Source organism: Melanotaenia boesemani, chromosome 5 (genome assembly GCF_017639745.1).
Source record: "Melanotaenia boesemani isolate fMelBoe1 chromosome 5, fMelBoe1.pri, whole genome shotgun sequence".
In the NCBI taxonomy this organism is placed as follows: domain Eukaryota; kingdom Metazoa; phylum Chordata; class Actinopteri; order Atheriniformes; family Melanotaeniidae; genus Melanotaenia; species Melanotaenia boesemani.
The window spans coordinates 24,783,155-24,801,839 of NC_055686.1; the positions used below are offsets into that span (position 1 = coordinate 24,783,155).

General features: G+C 41.3%; 2 protein-coding genes across 4 annotated transcripts; both read left to right on the plus strand.

Annotated features, from left to right (window-relative positions):
- The first annotated feature begins 311 nt into the window (after positions 1-311).
- On the plus strand, positions 312-10,646 carry LOC121640725 (copper chaperone for superoxide dismutase-like). Of its 2 annotated transcripts, XM_041986578.1 has the most exons (8): positions 312-460; positions 691-763; positions 4,972-5,109; positions 6,525-6,699; positions 8,550-8,610; positions 8,930-9,007; positions 9,083-9,186; positions 9,563-10,646. In XM_041986578.1, exons 1-8 carry the CDS (start codon positions 326-328, stop codon positions 9,720-9,722), a joined length of 924 nt encoding a protein of 307 aa, XP_041842512.1. In that variant the 5' UTR covers positions 312-325; the 3' UTR covers positions 9,723-10,646. The 2 variants fall into 2 exon arrangements, with proteins under 2 accessions (XP_041842512.1, XP_041842511.1); XM_041986577.1 differs by having other exon boundaries at positions 8,930-9,186.
- Positions 10,647-13,290: 2,644 nt separating this feature from the next.
- On the plus strand, positions 13,291-18,661 carry rbm14b (RNA binding motif protein 14b). 2 transcript variants are annotated; one of them, XM_041986655.1, is made up of 4 exons: positions 13,291-13,494; positions 15,407-15,759; positions 15,834-16,881; positions 17,015-18,661. In XM_041986655.1, the coding sequence occupies exons 2-4, from the start codon at positions 15,411-15,413 to the stop codon at positions 17,310-17,312; spliced, it is 1,695 nt and encodes a 564-aa protein (XP_041842589.1). In that variant the 5' UTR covers positions 13,291-13,494; positions 15,407-15,410; the 3' UTR covers positions 17,313-18,661. The 2 variants fall into 2 exon arrangements, with proteins under 2 accessions (XP_041842589.1, XP_041842590.1); XM_041986656.1 differs by lacking the exon at positions 13,291-13,494 and adding an exon at positions 13,543-13,563.
- The last annotated feature ends 24 nt before the right edge of the window (positions 18,662-18,685 follow it).

The following is an 18,685-nucleotide window of genomic DNA, read 5'->3' on the forward strand; positions in this document are numbered from 1 at the left end:
AAGACATATATGCTGGCCAATGAGTCAGCAGAGAAGTTTGTTGGTAGTCCATCAAAATAGAAAACAATAGCTCGAAACAATGACAAAGAGATGCAGATGTCAGAAAAACATCAATATTTCAAAACCACCACAGAGACTTAAAACAATCAAAAGTGACTAGAAATAGTTGAAAAAAGAAAGAAAAATAAAATAAAACATAAATGGATCCATTATTATTATTATTATTATTATCCGATCCAGCTTTGAAAACAACGTAAAATTGCAGTAACGTGAAATTGACACTTGGGGGCGGCAACGTGCGCAGCGTCACACTGACCTCACAAATATGGCGGCGACCGTCAGTACGTACAGCAGCTTCGCTTCCGTTTCCAGAAAACTGGGAAGTTTTCTGTTTAATTCAGTGTTTATCACCCAGGCAGTTAACCGTGTCAACAGCATGGACTCTGACAGGCCGACCAAGGTTTGTTAATAACTTTCGCCACCTTTCAGGGTCGCGTTTTGTCGAGTCGCAACAGTTTTAGTCGCTCTTCTGTAAAACTAGTAATATGTTCATTTTTTGAGCTGCTGTGACTAAAATTCTGTACTTTGGTGTCACATTACTGAGCTGAGCTTTATAATACGCCACAGTCACGGTAAAAGCATGTTAATCCAGCAGTTGCAGGTGTTTGATGTGAACTCTTTCCTTCGCAGCTGGAGTTTGCGGTGCAGATGACATGCGAAAGCTGTGCAGAGAAAGTCAGAGCTGCTTTGGAGGGTAAACCAGGTGAGGAAGAGGCATCGCTGTGTTGTGTCGAAAAAAGCACCCCTGCCGTGAAAAGCACCCCCTCTCAAGAAGCCTTACCAAGTCTGAACTAACCTGCTGATAAAAAGAAAATACATAAGAATATATATATATATATATATATATATATATTACACAGAAAATAATGCTTAAATGGTCTGTATATGGTCACACAGAAATAATAGGACCATGACCAACAGGGACAGATTTACTCGAGGGGTGCATATTCTGGCAGACTGTGCTTTTTTCAGCACTACACACTGTCAAAGAAGCTGATGATAGTCCTTTTTTTGTGCCCCCCTTGCATATTAAGCTATCTCTGCTGGTTTTCATATTGAAATTCAGGTGTTTGTCAGCTTTCCACTTTTTAAGAAAACAGCTGAACAGCATACAACAAAATATAGAACAAAATATATCAATAATTTCCTTTGACTTTGTTCTCAACTAAAAACCAGTAAGTTAAAAGGGACGTTTAGAGTTACTTGTTCACAGTTTACTGTGACTGCTTCTAACAGCATTGCATATTCCATCCCATGCTGTATCTTGTGTATTCCATGTTGACTACCATACCTTGTTGTATTTGGGATTTGTTTACATTGGTTTGTTTGTTTGGCTAGGAGCCTATTGCATAAAAACAAGATAAGGAATTAAGCCGGGATCTTGGTCATCTTTGTTCCACTCATCCATGATCTGTTGCACAAAAGCAGGATAGTGGAAAGTGTGATATGTTATGACATCAGTTACCATGGAGAGTTATTCTGTGGAGCTAGCCTGGTGCAGACCAGGCTAAGTTCCAGGATCTTTTTAATCTCATCCTGTTTTTTACAGTCATCAGTCACCACAAATAGAAGCCCATATTTATTCCACTGCTGGCCACACATTGTTATCAACTAGACCCACTGTCATTATTTAAACACTTGTAATCATTAATTGCAATAATTTCAGATACATTTTAGATTATTTTGCAGTCATTAGATACTTAAATCTTATTAACACCCCTTAGACTATAAATAAAATACACATCCTATATGAATATAAATACACATCAAAGTGGAGCACGATGTTCCTTTACTGAATAATGATAAATTCAAGCTATTAAACCATGAGCTCCGTTCAAAACTGAAGTCACACAGTGCTTTACAAGATAGAAAGCGTGGAATCAAAGAATGTTACACAACACAATAGTTGATGAACATTCACAAAGGTATGTATATAATATAACCCTCATGTCTGCCCCCTGAAATAAATGCAGGACAGAGCCATTCGTAACTAATCAAAAGGTAAAATGAGTGGTTGCAGTAGCCTTCCTGCAAGCCTGTATGCACACAGTATACAGCACAAGCATTATAACAGGCCAGATCTATTTAAAATTTATTTCTCTGCTATTGCAGGTCACTGAAAATAATTAACTAAAATAAAATCATTTAAAAACATATTGGTCTCTGACCAGCCGACCACTGTCGTCATCAGAAAACATGGCAGCATTGTTCCAGTCCACGTGTGGTGGCACTCTGGGGGTCCTCTCCATCCTTAGGCAGGCCACGTTGTGGAGGACAGCACAGGCTATCGTGATGTCCCACCTGGACATTAATGTCGTGAGAGGATTTCCTATTCGTAAAATCCCCTTCATTACTTTGACGTGGGTGCAGTCCAGTACGCCATAGTAACATAAAGAAACGAGTCTCCTACTGTGACTGTTAACACTTGTCCTGTAATTTGTAATTTCTCATACCTGCAATGCTATAAAATCCTCTTTGACATTATGGAGTCTTCTGTGGCCGGGGAAGGAAATTAAGACATCTGATAGAGCTTTAATAGCCAGACACACACATTTACATAATTTCACTCACATCTGCATCAATTTCACCTGCAACTTCACCGGCTTCATAATCGAAGGACAACTGTGTTTACAGAGATGTTCATTAACTATTTGGATTGTAATTGTGATGATTTCAGCAGACTAGTGACTGTGTATTTGTGCACTGCTTTCAAGCAGTCTGCAATACTTTGCTGTACTTTCTTTGTTTTATAACCGCGGCGGAGTTTCCCTTCTTTTTATATTTGTTCTTGACTTCTTCATTCACTTCTAAAAGGATTTCCTGTTCTGACGGAGAGAAGTATGACACCCTTGTTGCCATGGTAGATCAGTGATTCTGTGATAGATCGCGAGGGTCTATTTGAGGAAGCCTCGAGCGAGCACTTATCCAGAATAACTTTCACCTGGCTTGATGGATCTGTGTCTGCTCATCCTGGCTTACTCTTAGTAGAACCAATGAATGCACTTGTTTTGGATTCGTTGCACCCAGCTTATTTATTTATCCTGGATATCTGAATCCTGCTTTTGTGCAATAGGTCTCAGGTCACTCTTTTAAAATAGATTTTTAATATCAGTGAGGTTTTATCTGCTTTAATAGAGAAGATGGGGAACTTCCTAACATATATAAGAGTAATGAAGTCGGTCAGACATTGTTTTGGATTAAAAGGGAGATATTTTTCCAGCTAACTCACTTTGAAGAAGTTACAAAGCTAGAAAACATTTTTAAATGTTTTTAACTGGATCTAAAATGCAGGTTGTTTTAACTGGTAAATTGTGTTGCTTCATTTTAGCATCAATCAGGACATAATTCTCTAATGTTTCACTGCAGCTGGTCTGTTGTCCAGCTAAGATGTTGTGGAGAGGCTGGTCTTCGCTGTCCAGCACTGCGTCCACTTTCTTTAGTGTGCATTTCTCCATCTCAGAGCTCAGCGAGTTCAGCCTTTGCTTAGTCACTGTACTGAAGAAGCCCTTTTAACCATATTTGCCAACTTCCTCTTGTCCTTCTCTTTAATGCTGCCTCTCCAGCAGACAGCAGAATAAGAGTGAGCTCACCACCACTGACAGACAGAACATGTGGAGCATCTCACTGTAGACATTGAATATCCTCTACAACCTTAGGAAATGCAAACTGGTCTGTTCATTCTTGCACAGATCCTTGGTATGCCTGGAACAGCCTAGGTGGAGTACTAAGAGGACAACTAGATATTCTCCACCACCTCTGTGTTTTTAATCTGGATCCACATTGGCTGAAGAGAAGGTCTGGTCCTGCAAAAATCCACCACTAAACAGTTTTTATTACTCAACTCACTGAAGGCCTACTGTGTCAGCTGTCTGTCCTCATCTTCCTGACCATCCATGATACATGCCACAGTCACTGGATCATCTGAATACTTCAGGCAAGACTTAGTTTGGTACATTAAGTCTTTCTGTGTATAGAGTGAGCATGAAGGGAGCCAGAACAGTTCCTTGTAGCGCACCAGTGCTGCTCACCACTCGATCAGAGACACCGTTACCCAAACTGATGAACTGTGTTCTTTCTGTCCGGTAGTCTGTGATCCAACGGATAACTGTGGGAGCTGCAGTCATCTTTCCAATCTTGATCTCCAGTAAGGATGGTCTGATACTTGCTTACAGCAAGAAGGTTGCTGGTTCAAGCCTCTGCTGGGGAGGGGTTTGAACAGTGGTCTTTCTGTGTGGAGTTTGCATGTTTCGGAGCACCCTCTCCACAGTATCTTTGCTGGACATGGGTTCTCTCCGGGTACTCCGGCTTCCTCCCACCATCCAAAGAAATGCATGTTAGGTTAGGTAAACAGGTCTATTTTGTAAATGAGACTACGTGTCTCAATGGGACTACGATAAATAAAGATTGATAAACAGATGATGATAAAAGCACTTGAAAAGTAAAAAACATAATTTATACATATCTACTATTATCGTCCAGGTGGGAGTGGACACGATGTCGCAGGTAGAGGACAGCACCCTCCTCTCTCAGCTGTCTGCTAAACACAAATCTGTTGTATGTCCCACCTGAAGTCTCATAGAAGTAGATGCTCTAGAGTCTTGATGATGTGACGCAAGTCACCAGTCTATAGTCATTCATCTTGTCCAGACACCTGACTGAAAATTGTGAGCTGGTTGCCAACTGGTTATTGGTGGTTAATCTGTTTTCTGCTTTCTGACAGTTTCTCTTTAATTGTTCATTTTCATGGTTTCTCCTGAATGGCTTTGTGTTTGTGGATATTTCTTTAGTTTTATTAGATCACTGCATTTTGGATTTATCTTAATTCACTGTTAAAAACATCAATAAAAAAACAGTAACAAGTGTACATTTTTAGTCTGCTTGTGTGTGATGGTTGTGTTTATGTGTTTGCAGGAGTTACTTCGGTCAGTATAGATGTCGGAAAGGAGGAGGTGCTGGTGGAGTGTGCTCTGACCAGCGCCGAGGTGCAGGCTCTTATAGAGAGCACTGGACGCAGAGCTGTGCTGAAGGCCATCGGGGGATCAGAGCGAGGTGAGGGACAACACCAAGAAACTAAAGAGGACACAGTGCAATTTTCTCAAAAGAAAAGCAAAGACTCAAATATCTCTGCTGAACTTGTCATTACTTTGTCATATTTTGAATAAAAATAACCGCCTTGTAAGTACTAAATAATTTTCAAAATATAATTTTGAATTGTCCTCTATTTATTTAGGTGAATTATAACTGCTTCCATGTCCATTCAAATATTTCATCTTCTTTAAAAAATAGTTAACTGCAAAAAGGTTTTCATAAAACACCTCAAATTAAAAAAAAACTGGGTTTGGATGAATTTTTGGCAAGCAGGTAGCATCTCAGGCAGCAGCTGTTTACTTCTGATTATTTACAGCATTAAGTAGAATTAACCATATTAATAAATGCATATTGTTAGCTTTAGCATGCAGTCATGGAGGTAAATCCCATGAAGGAAGCAACTAAAGAGGCAAAATGACTCGATGTGATGTGCATATTTAATTTAATCTGATATTACACACCAAAAACAGCCAACACCAATCAGTCAGAGTGATTAAAACTGTGTTTACAGAACATATCATTACCAAAGAAATAATAGATTTACATTAAAAAAAAATCAACAGATTATACACCCATTTTACAAACGAACTACTCAAATAATCACACTGATTACCCCCCACTAATAATTAACTAGAACTATCTAAATTTACCCTGATCACAGCCCCCTCTTGACCCAATCCTAAATTTAACTCTCCTCTTCCGGAACCATCCAAAGGTGTACGAATCCCTGTAAAACTGTGTGTCCACACACTTGTCTTCACAGATGAACCTGACAGGACACTCCAGACACACTCACACGTGCGTGCACTCACCATTCATGAATCAATAAATCAATTAATGCAAAATTCTCTACATATTATTTACCATTCAAGTAAAAAAAAGATGAAAACATGTTTACTAAAGGAAATTTATTATAAACCAGTATACAAACAATGACGCAATTATAGTTTGCTGTGACACAAATCAGCATTTTTTAAATTGAAGCTACTGAATTGATTGATTTTTACATGCAGCTTAATCTGTTGAAACACAAGTCTCGGTTGCTTTTGTTAATAAAATATGCTCTGGTACTCAGTGTGTAGGTTAATAGCTTTAAATAAAGGTGTGATGAGACATATTTAGGTGCATTTGCATGAGGAGGTGGTCAAAGACGAAATACAAGAAAACGACTGATGTGATTTATTCAGGATTGTTCTCACAGTTAGCTAAATGCTCACATCTTTACTTTGCTGAAACAAAAGAAAAACATTTGTGTTTTTCATGACTTCCCAGACTTCAGTTGTAACAGATTTGAACACCATGGACGTATCTTCAGTACATATATGATGTTAACACATGAACTATGAGCCTTCAGGATGTGTGTGTTTTGATAACAGACCTTGGTGCGGCCGTGGCTATGCTGGCTGGAGCGGGCTCGATTCAGGGGGTGGTGCGTTTCCTGCAGTTGTCTGAGGGGCAATGTCTGATCGATGGGACCATTGATGGGTTGGACCCTGGACCCCATGGCCTCCATGTCCACACCTTGGGGGATCTCACACAGGACTGCCTCAGGTTGGACCCTTTGTTTTAGTCAAGTCTTATCGAGTATGAGCTTTGTGTCAGTGGGGAAATAAGGCTGTTGACTTTGAGCATCTTCTAAACCTCCTGGGTTTTTTTCACATAGGAAACTAAGGAACTTTACGGAAGAAATTAAACCAATCTTTCCTAAAAAGCTAAAGTGCTGTATACGATGTACACAGAAACAGAATACACTGGTTGGTAAATCATCTAAATCTGTTCGTGGTTTTCAGATTTGTTTGGTAATAGTACAAAGACAACGTAAAAATGACTAAACTGGGGGTTTGAAGGAGAAAAAATGGCAACCCCAGTGTTGTATCACCTCTTCTTTTAACAACAATTTTTTTTTAAATTTTCTCTGTTTGTTCTTTTTACACCAATGATGGAGAGTCCATTGTCTCAATGGAAATATTACATTTTTAAAGATACACAGATGTGATTTTCTTGTCCAATACAGATTTTTTCTTAATTACAGTCCGACCTACGTTTTCAGATTTTCTTTTTAAGAACCACACTTGCACACAAAATCATTTTTATGTCCATCCATCCTTTTTCTGTGCCTGCTTATTCCAGTGCAGGGTGACAAGATGGCTAGAGCCTATCCTAGCAGCTACGAGTTTAGAGGCAGGGTGCACCCTGGACAGGCCACCGGTCCATTGCATGGCCAACACGGAGGGACAAACAACCACTCAGAGTCACTTTAAAGTGACCAATATGAACATGCCATTCGCTCCCAGGCACCACAGGTGAGCCCCTGGGTTCTATCCTGGTGCCCCAGCTATTCTTTAAGAAATATCACATCAACTTCCACTACTACATGGATGACACCCAGCTCTAGCGCTCCTCCAAACCTGATTCCACCGTCCCACTTTTATCCCTCGTTTACTGTCTACATGAAATAAAGTCCTGGTTTTTCTTAAATTAAATTTTAAGAACATAACCCAGACAGCTTGCTTTTATCTTTGTAACATTACCCATCTAGCATCATGTTTAACATTTTGTTTGAATGTTCAATTTCAGCTTTTTGGAACATTGATTATAAATAACTTTTTCTCTTTCTGCAAAACTACACCAGGCTACATGGCGTTCTCCAAATGCTCCAGTTCCCTACATAAAAGTATTTGTTCAAAATCTAACAGAAAAGTTTTATGAATATATGTCCCTAACCCTTTTCTACATTTTTTAGTTATGTGTAAAATAGATGTGCGTTGGAGGACAGGACTAACCATTTCCAGCCTAAAAATACATTGATTATTACATAAATGGTTGTATTCGTACTTTCAGAAACAAAAACTAATGTACCAGATTAAATTAGCTGAAAATCAGCTGTCAGAGCCGATTAATCGAAAAATCTGCATTCCTTCTTATTTTAATGAGTCAGATCACACAATGGTTTTCTACTCGTCCCCAGTCCATCTTTTTTCTTTGCATTGTGGTGTATTAACTTGATTAGTGGATGCAGAGATGAGCTGTGTTCAGCAGCAGTGGTTTTTAGAAGTTTATCCTGAGTCCATGCTGTGGTTTTCATTACAGAATCATGTCTCATTTTAATGCTGTTCAATTTGTTTTTTTTTTTTACCTTGTTTACTGGCTAAAATACTAAGATGCTCTTTTTATACCCTACCATGTTACTAGGTGGCTATTTAAATGATTTACAAGTGTTCTTCTTAAACCTCTTTCACTGCATCACAAATGTTTTTGAGACAATGTTGTAATGCTTCCAATTTTTCTACTTTATAACCTGTAAATAACAGTTGTACCCACCTGTTTGATTGTTGTGTCAGATGGCTTATGAACCACCCCTTTCTGTATTTGATGAAATTCAGTTTCTTGTTCCTCTGCAGTTGTGGAGAGCACTACAACCCATTTGAGAGACAACATGGAGGTCCAGGGGACTCCGAAAGGGTACAGTGAAATTTCTGCTCTATAACTAAATAAAATAATTCATCATGTAGCCGTTGACTTTTCCGAGTGGATTCCAGGATAAAAATAAATAAATAAATAAAATCTCCTGTGATGCAGTAAAAAGTCAGCACAGGCCAAAACATAGATGTGCCTCTCAGACCAGACTTGAGCTACGCTGCTCCACGTACTGAATTCATGAACGTTTCCGAGTTGAGCAGCTTCAGCGTATGAAATTTATAAAAGTTTTTTATATCCTGCTCTTTTTATGTTCCAGTGTGACAGGATTTAGTGTAATTTTCACCTGCACTTTCAAATACAGCATGTAGGCGATCTGGGAAACATTGTGGCCGGACCGGATGGCAGAGCTTCGTTTAGACTGGAGGACGGACAGCTCAAGGTAACGCAAGCACACAGACAGACATGTTTGCCACAGGTTGTAAATGGAGCTCAAGAATATGCTGCGCTGGTGCAGGTGTGGGATGTGATCGGCCGATCTCTGGTGGTGGATGCAGGGGAGGATGATCTGGGTCGGGGTGGTCATCCTCTGTCCAAACAGACTGGAAACTCTGGCGAAAGGTGCGTACGTGAAAAATGTATGGATTTGTGTGTCAATTTGAAAGTAAAAAAAAGTGGGATTTTTATAATGCTAACATTAACGTTACAAGGAAGCTTGGTGCAATTAACATTAATATTCCTGTAATAAATGCATATTTGGTTGTATTTCTGATCATTGTGAAGCATAGCTATTGGTGATTATTTAGCTAATTATTTTAATGATTGAGTTATTTAGTCTATAAACTAATTTATCATTATTATGCTTCATCCTTTACCAAAATGAGAGTGCAATCAGAATAATATGAACACTTTAAAAAGTGGATTTGTCTTCAGTCATGACAAATTGTTGAATGACATCTCAATACTTTATGGGTCTTTTTTTTTTCCTCCTCTCCAGGCTGGCTTGTGGGATCATTGCACGTTCAGCTGGCATTTTCCAAAATCCTAAACGGATCTGTGCCTGCGACGGGGTCACGCTATGGGAGGAGAGAGACCGGCCGATAGCTGGGAAGGGCCGTAGCAAGACCAACTCAGAGACGCCGGCGGCCCACCTCTGAGCCTCCAACACTGCCGGGAGTTGGAACAGAGACGTAATTCAGAGGAGAAACTGAGTGGATATTTCATCGATGGTGTCGGTGGAACAGAGGAGGACTGAGCTGTTTCCATGGATGACCAGACTTCAGTTCTTTAAAAAAATGTCTTTATGATAAAATCTAAATGATCTTGCACTAACAGCTTATCCTGTGAATGTTTGACTAAAGCAGGTTGGGACTTTCTTAAAGTTTCTTACTGTTGTGTTCAGACTTGTTATATCTGCTTTACATGTGCACAGGCAGGAACAAATACACCTCAGTTTGTGTTCATAGTGAAAGCTGATCATAAAAGACCAAGAATTTACAGTAAACATGACACAGCGTCCTGCTCGTGTCAGCTGATAGTTTGAAATTAAATATGATAAAATTAATGATATAAGTTTTTAGAGCCCATATTGCTTCAGAGGGGTGAGAGGTTTAGCGATAACTCGAGGCAGTTCTTGCCATAAGAATGCAAAAGATGGGCAGTAAAGTCAAACAAACAGCTGAGTCTTCATCCACCTCATGGGTCATGAAAAGTCCGTCAGGACCACAGATTTTTTTACAAGCAGCCATGTTTCCTCTTCATGTTTGTTCTAGCAGAGATTTAATGAAGTGAATATTAAATCCATGAGATGGTGTGAGCAGCTCAGGCCAGAGATTAAAATGTGCTCTGGAGGAAGAGTCAAATTTCGTCCAAAGTGAAAGGGCAAGATGGAGTAAATAAGAGAGAGGGCAGCCATGAGGGATTGTGTGCTCAGCTGTTTAAGCATGGAGCGTAGCTTTCCTTTATTGCTGCCGCAGCCATATTTAGAGTCATAAACTTGAGAGTAACCTGTCTTTTTTTGTGAGATGAGATTTTGTATCTGCTTAATGAATGTAAAATAAAAGGGAAGTGCTACTTGCTGACTCGGCAGATTTTTCTTGATGAAAACATCAATATTAGGACATGATAGTGTGCACCGTGCTGGCCTTATAAGGGTGTGTATTGTTGCATTGATTTATTTATTTTTCCCCCAAATGAAGCCTCTGCCATGCTCTGCTGATTCCTGAATAAGCTTACTGAATGTCCTCCTAAATCTTTTTACCTTTTTGTGTCTGGGCTGAGTGGAGATCATGGCTACAAATGATTGCCTTAAATACTGAACGATTTGATTTTAAGTATGAAAATGTTGAAATATCCCTCAAAGTATTTTCTTGCATTTCAGCTGGGTAAATGACTTTCCACTGATGGATTACTGGACCAACTGGGCACTAATTGAAGGGTTAAAGACTCTTCTTCTTTTCTGTTAATGTGTCTTGTTTGTAAGACCACCAGACAACAATGACAAAAAGACTAAAAGGGTGTTCTAGCAGCTCAGAAATAAGGCTACATATACTTGCAACTAAAAAAAGTCTCAAACTCAACAAGAAAAGGCCAAAACTTTTTTAAATGACTCGTAACAACTTTAGACTCTAACTGACTCCATATATCAACAAAGAGTATTAAACAGACTGCTGTTTGACTGAAGGAAGGACAAAATCAGACCCATAAATCATTGGGCCTCAATCTGGCCATAAAGAGATTTAAACACACTCCATTACCAAAAGCAGAATCTGACTCAGTGCCAGACTTCTTCAGATTAATGCTCCACTTGGAATGAAGTTGTCCCAGTTCAGACTGATTTTGAATTTTTAATCACGGCACAAGGGGAGGTATAAACATTTTGATAATCTGATCAACGTGAAAATATGACCATGGTGTACAATCAGATTGTTTTTCTCCGGATAAAATAAATGCTCAAAACAGTAGAAAAAACATGGCAACAGCTTAACCAGACTGGTCTGTGGCAGGTAAATTAATTTAGACTTCAGAAAAGTTGAGGATCATCCTGGTTATTTGTGTGCAATCCTCAATTCCTGATTAATACATTAATTGAAAACAACCAGTCGTTGCCTCAGACTTTATTCCGCTGTCTCATTAGAGTCAATCACTGTCCCTCTGTTTGGAGACAGAAGGAAAAGGAAGCCAGTATGCCACTGAGTTTGCTTCAGAATTATTTGCAGGTTATGTCTATTATGCTTGTACTTCATGAACAGATTTTCAATAAAGTTTGGGGGAAAAAATTCCCATGATATATTTTCTGCAGACTGGGAAACTTCCTGTAACAGTTTCAATCTGATTACATTATTTGCAGCATTGTTAACAAGTTATTAACTGTATTTAAACTGACATTTGTATCTCATCTGAAGGATTTAATATCAGATTGAAATATTCATCCACATTAACATAACTACTGACTCAGCACCACCAGAGACTCAAAATGACTCAGTACAACTACACACACACCCAAGAGGACCTGAAATGACAATTAAAAATGCACAATAAGGGAAGATTAGACTCAAAGCTCCTGTGCTGTGGAAAACATGCTGCCTTGTTCCAGTACCTTAAAACAATTGACTACAGACCAGTTGCTCTAACATCTCCCATTATGAAAGTCCTTAAAAGGCTGTTATTGGTTCACCTCAATAAGCCAATGAACACCTTTCAGGACCTATTACAGTTTTCTTATATGGACTTTGGATTGAAGACACCATTGAAGACCTGCTTCAGAGAGCCCACTCATCTGGACCAATAAGGCAGCGCTTTGAGAATCATGTGTTTTGCTTTGTTTCGTTTTCCTCAAAGCTTTTAACACAATTCGGCCTTCACTGTTATGTGAGAAGCTCCATAAATTCCAGGTGGATACCCGCAACACTATCTGGATTGATGATTACCAGAGAAACAGAACACAGTTTAAAGGTTGTGTGTCTCTGCAGCACTGGAGCACTACAAGGGACTGTACTCCCAAAATCAAGATCACCAGTATAGACATGAATTACTCCACTACAGTAACGCCACTAGCTGACTGACCTCAACCACAAAGTAGGTGTAGCCAATGTAGTGTTTATTTTTGACAAAGGATATACGTTTTAAAATATTGTTGTTTAGCACATTTTGACAGTTCTAATTTATTTATTTACTTTGGATCTGATTTTAAAAATGAGTGTTTTCCATCTCCCAAAGCTTCTTTATGAAATAAATGTCCAAATGATAAAAGAATTGTCTCATTGTGGACACGGCCTTAATTTTAACAATCACACAGGCTCTGTACAGTCAAAACCTCACAAACCCTTTATGCTCTTTGGGGACCCCTCTTGAAGGGTCAGTGAGGAAACAACAAACTGTGTTCAGTCAGAGGCTTTTTAAAGTGAACTACAAGACAGAAAGTTATGGGAAATTCTTCCTTCCGGAGCACTACAACTTTACAATTTCCCTCCAGGGATAAATAAAGTATTTTTCATTTAATTTCCATTTAATTTCCCCCGGCACAGAAGCAATAACGACATTTGTCCATAATCCCTCCTTTTAATTATCAACATATTTTGCTTAATTAAATCTTTTTTTGCCCTTCTTGATATGTGCAACATTGCAATTAGTCGTCCAGCATCACCTCACTCCTCTGTGGATGAGCAAACGTGGATTTCACAGCTTTCTCACTTGTTGCATGTCACTCTCGAGCACAGTCCCGAGACTACGCTGCCTCCTTTATCACTGTGGCGGCAGTAACAAATGAAGCGGGCTTTTAAGATGCTTTGTGTGCGTGCATGAGTCATTTGGTGAAGAATCAGCATCCTCCGGGTGCAGCAGGAGCAGCCCTCCCCCTCCGCTGCCTCAGTAAGCCCCGACGTTCAAACGGAAGCAGGCGCTACCATTTTGAAATACAGCAACGCTTAGGTAAGATGGTAGATCCTTTTATTTAATCGCCTTTTCTGTGGTATTATTGTCATCTGAGCCGATAGAGAGGTAAATAAATCCGATTCGTCTATAAGCTCGTGGGTCTTGTCGCGTGGTTTCTTTCGTTTTTCTCTTTTTTTGCGACGCGCCGTTAGACCGTGTTGCTGCTGTGGAAGCCCGCTGTGTTACACTGTATTAATTCCTGTGCGGAAAATGTGATTGTTGGACATTTTTATCGATCTCAGAACCTCGAGCTGTTTGCCTGATCAGATGTTTGGCATTTGCGGATTTTTATCTAGTTAACTAAAGTAGGCTTAGAGTTGTTGATCTGGTCATTTTTTTTCGCCTTGTGGCGGTTGTTTTGGTTTGGGCGCTCGAGCTAAGCCAACAAGCATCCTGTCTCTCCATTCATAACTATCAGCATACAAGCAGTGAAGCGTGTCTAACCAACTTAAACTGCGTCTTTTTGCATTTTCCCCTTTTTTTTCGCTTTTTAATGACGCCAGCAGTGAAAATGTGTTGACTCAGCGTCGCGCTGCGTCATCAGAAAACCAGGTTCACCCCCCTAGTTATGCCTCAAATGAACCAAGTGTTAACGCAGCAGCCATTCTTTCTGCCTGAACGGGGTACATTCATTACATACAACACGTACTTAATTAAAAGGCATTTCTTTGATCGTGTTTCTCTCGGCAGCAGCATGAGGAGGAGGTGGATTTCCTTTAGTCAGCGACAGCTTACTGGAACCTAAACCAAAAAATAAAAATGTCACTCTGTGGTATTATGTTCTGCTTTTGCCCTTTGATTTACAACCAACCATAAAAGCTGTTTGGCAGGAGAAAAGGTGTTGACCTACCTGTGGAAACTCTCAAGTGTAACCTGTGAGTTTAAAGACGTCATGGCGAGAAAGGGGGGGGGGGGGGGGGGGGGGGGGGGGGGGTTGCACATTTTTAAGGGAACCTTTTTAGCTCAAACATATTTCTATTGTTTTCATAGGGGTAATGAAACTTGAAGTCCTGCTGCAAAATGCTCTGTTTTGCCTGTCTTGTCTCCAGTGGACGAGTGTGACTCATAGCTGTTGGGGTGATCGCAGCCTGCTCTCAAGTGAAAATTAGATTTCCTTAAGTGAAATCTCTGAGATCTCATTTAAAATGGCTTTACGCCATATTGAAAGGCAAACAATCTGTCCTGCTTTGTTTATTTAATCTGAATTGATTTGTGAGGGAGCTCTTAGGTAAATGTGTGCGATGGTAAAATTTGAATGTTGATCTATGTGCTCATTCACGCTAATAGGTTCTTTATCAGCAGTATATATTGCAGTATATTTAACTTTCTCCAATCAGCTTGTTGGATTTGTGTTTAGCTGAAAGCACAACGTGTTGTTTTTGCTTCATCTGTGGCATGTTAGGATGCAGTTAATATAAGAATTCATGTTGAAGATATGAAGAAATCAAAAAGCTAGACTCTTTTGAGAGTATGGGGTTGCATCAGTGTCCTTGGTAAAGGTAATTTACACTTCTATGATGGTGGCAGTCATGTAGAAATCTACAGGAAATTCTGTGAGCAAAACTATATCTTTTTCAGGGGCATCCATCCATTTTTCAGTGAGATGATGCCATAGTATCCACACATTACAAAAGCATGGCTACAGAAGAAGAGGGTACAGCTGTTGCACTGGCCTGCCTCATTAGAGGACATGTAGAGGTTTCCAAAAGCAAAAGTGTGCACTATTGCACACCTTAAAATATGAGAGATGGGACAGAATAACATTTAAAAATACTAATGTCTTGTTATCCTCAATACCAGGATGTCTTTTCAGTCTTGCAAGAAGAAATGGCAGCATTACAATGTGGTTAACATTTCAACTTTCCAGCTTTTTTTTTTTTTTGCATTTCACTCCTCTGTTTCTTTGCAGCGCCATGGATAAGAGCCACACAGTGAAGCTCTTCGTGGGCAACCTAGCGTTGGACACCACCCAGGAGGAGCTGTCAGCCATCTTTGAACCTTACGGCCAAGTGGTCAGCTGCAGCGTGTTGCGGCAGTTTGCTTTTGTGCATCTGCAGGGGGAAGGTGCTGCAGAGCGCGCCATCCGGGAACTCAATGGGCGAGAGTTTCGTGGCCGGAATTTGGTGGTGGAGGAATCGAGGGGGAGGCCCTTGCACTCCACAAAGGTGTTTGTGGGTAATCTGAGTGGAATGTGTACGACTGAAGACCTTCAGCAGCTGTTTCAGACGTTTGGAAAAGTTCTCGAATGTGATAAAGTCAAAGGTAAATCAAGATCCTATTTGCATTTAAATTGGTTTAAATTACAACACAAAATGATGTGAATTCTTCTTCTGCAGGCTACGCCTTTGTTCACATGGAAAACAAGGAGGATGCACTTCAAGCCATTGAAGCCCTGCATGGCACCTCCTTCAAGGGCCGCCCCCTGTCAGTGGAGCTGTCAAAAGTTCAACCCAGCAAGCAGACACCTACAGGGAAAATCCCATGTGTTAACTGTGGAAAGCAGGGCCACTATGCTGGAGAGTGCCCTGTTGGGAAGCCTTCTCTGGAGCAGTACCAAAGTCAGGCAGCAGTCCTGGCTGCTGCTGCTGCTGCAGCTGCCGGCTTGCCTCTGCAGGTCCAACAAAGCGTGCACAATTCTGTCTACAACACCTCTACTTTTGATCCCACATACGCAGCTCTTACAGGGATTACCACTGGCTCACGCACTGATGGGAACCCTGTCAATCCAGCTGTTTATGGTGCCCTAGCCAGCCAGGTGTATGGTGCTAATGTTGCCAATCAACTTTATGGAACAGTGGCCAGTCAGGCAGCTCTTACATCAGGCGCCACACAGGTATACAGCTCTATGGCGCCTAATATCTACGGCCAGGTGGCTGCATCTCCAGCGGCTGCTGCAGCTGCTGCTGCTGCTGCTGCTGCCTACACAACTCCAGTTTACACCCCAACTATGGCCAACCCCCCTGTCTATCTAGCCGCTGCTCCTGGAATAGAGATGCCAGCAGCAGCAGCTGCAGTAAATCCTGCCTACACTGTAGCACCTGCAATTTACGGCGCTGCCACCCCGGCCTACGCTCATATAAGCGCCTTGGGAGCAGCGGACCCAGCTACAGCCATCTTTGAGGCTGCCAGGCAGGCACATTACTTTGCCCAGAGCCACCAGGTTGTGGCTGAGCAACAGACAGTAGCTGCAGTAGCAGCAGCAGCTGTGGCCAAGTCTGGTGAGAGGGACCGTAGTCCCTTACGGAGGTCAGCACCTCTACTACCAGACCCTGTGATGAAGCCATTTATCTACCAGAGGGCCAAACCACGCAGACCTTTGCTCCCAACACCAGCCGGTCGTGCAGCTGAAGAAGCAGTGGAGGCTGCAGAGGACCCCATGGCCAGGTAGGTCGTGACTGTTGAATAGAGACTTTATCCCCCTCTTATTAGTGTTTATGTACCACCATGAATGCCTTCGATGTATGCTCCTACCCAAACTCTCTTCTCCTGACCTGAAACCTTCCCTCCCCTGCTTTAGGTACTACGCGGAGTACTACCAGCAGCTCCAGCAGTATCCCCAGTTCCAGTACGCCTACCCACAGAGCACAATGACCATCCCTGGCATGCCAGGGGTGTCAGCAGTTTCCGCGATGCCCGCCCAGCAGGTCGCCACGTTGGACGCCCTCAGGCCAGTGGTCCCCGCCGCTGCGGCTGTAGCAGCCGCCATGGCTGCACCCAGGGTGTATGAGCCGCCGTTGCCGCCGCCCACGCGCAAGGAGGCCATCCTCCGCCGCCCCGAACTCTCCCTTCACACGCCTGAGCCCCCCTTCCGATAGTCGCACTCAACTGTCTGCCCGCCCCCTCCCCTCTCCCTCTTTGCCCTGAACCCCATCCCCCCACATCTCCTCTTTCCACCCAAACTTGACCACCTTACAGCAGCTGTATGTATGTATGTATGTATGTGTGCGTTTGAGTGTCTGGGCATTCTCCAGTGTGTGGCTGGGGTCTGAAACTGGTTTATTAACCTGCTTTACGAGGGACTTGATCAGCTAACCTTGGTCTAGTTTGCATAAACACAGTGCAGTCTGAAAGGGAGGCTCTCATCTGTTGCTTGGGCATTCTTTGTGCTTGTTAGTTTTTTTTTGTTTGTTTTTTTTTTTTTTTTTTTTTTTTTTTTATTGTGCCAGTCTCACACTTGTGCCAGTATTGGACTGACCCAGTCAGTCATTGCATATGCCTTTTTTTCCTGCAACCCAGTTTGATTTTCTAAGGCCAAAATCTCCAATAAATTACATCAGCCGTTCTCCTTAGGCCTAGATGATCAGTTAGGGCAGCTAATTTTTAAAACCTTTTTTGCCTTATGTTAATGAGTTTGTATTTGTAGTGTAATCTGATGGGGGAGATAGATTAACACATATTGTGTACTGGCTGCATTGTGTTGTGCCCCAACAGAGCCAAAGTTGCTGTGACGTTTTGTTTTGGATGTGATGTGGATGTAGTATGTGTGAACGCGTGAGATGTGCGGGCTCTTGACCTTGTGACGCACAAACGCAGCAACCAAGACTGTACCTTGCAGAAAAAAACCCTAAAGCACACATATACGTACTGTAATGTATGTTCAGATCTATCCCCAATCCTTTTCTTTGAACCCCCCTCCCCCCCAACGTTACTCTTAACTACACGACTGAAAGACACTGCTTCACCTCTTTTTCTCTCTAACCTACAGCTGCCTACCTCTTACTGTAAATTTCAGCGTAGATTCTCTTGTGTTATTTTTGTTCCGCACATTTCACCCAGTCAGCAGGTCCTGCTCCTCGTAAAGGTACAGGGTCAGCAGTTTAGAGAGGGAGGAGCCGCATTTCAATGACTTTTGTAGATATTCTGTATTAAGTCCTTCATGTTCAGAGGCCTTTTTTAAAAAATAGAAATAGTGTTAATGTTTGTTTTTGTGTAGTTTACATGTGGTATTACTCAGCCTGGAATATGATGAATTGTAAATGAGGGGAAAAAACATAGGTGACTACTGAATGAGCCGTTTACAAAGGATCTTTGAATTATATCCTGTAAGAAGTCATGATTATATGTGCCTATACGCCTTGAGTGAAGTGCATTATGTGGAGGATTCTCCCATTTTTTTAAGTGCATTTGATGTTATTTTTTAACCATTTTAAGTGGGATGGAGCCTTCTAACGTAGTATCCAGAAAGCTC

What these genes read in the sequence shown, in the direction of transcription:
- LOC121640725 (XM_041986577.1), top strand. Translation starts at nt 326, where the DNA reads ATGGCGGCGACCGTCAGTACGTACAGCAGCTTCGCTTCCGTTTCCAGA. An exon ending in TGCTTTGGAGGGTAAACCAG is followed by an intron (nt 764 to 4,971) that starts GTGAGGAAGAGG and finishes ATGTGTTTGCAG; the next exon opens with GAGTTACTTCGGTCAGTATA. An exon ending in GTCCAGGGGACTCCGAAAGG is followed by an intron (nt 8,611 to 8,929) that starts GTACAGTGAAAT and finishes TTTCAAATACAG; the next exon opens with CATGTAGGCGATCTGGGAAA.
- rbm14b (XM_041986655.1), top strand. Translation starts at nt 15,411, where the DNA reads ATGGATAAGAGCCACACAGTGAAGCTCTTCGTGGGCAACCTAGCGTTG. An exon ending in CGAATGTGATAAAGTCAAAG is followed by an intron (nt 15,760 to 15,833) that starts GTAAATCAAGAT and finishes CTTCTTCTGCAG; the next exon opens with GCTACGCCTTTGTTCACATG. An exon ending in GCAGAGGACCCCATGGCCAG is followed by an intron (nt 16,882 to 17,014) that starts GTAGGTCGTGAC and finishes CCCCTGCTTTAG; the next exon opens with GTACTACGCGGAGTACTACC.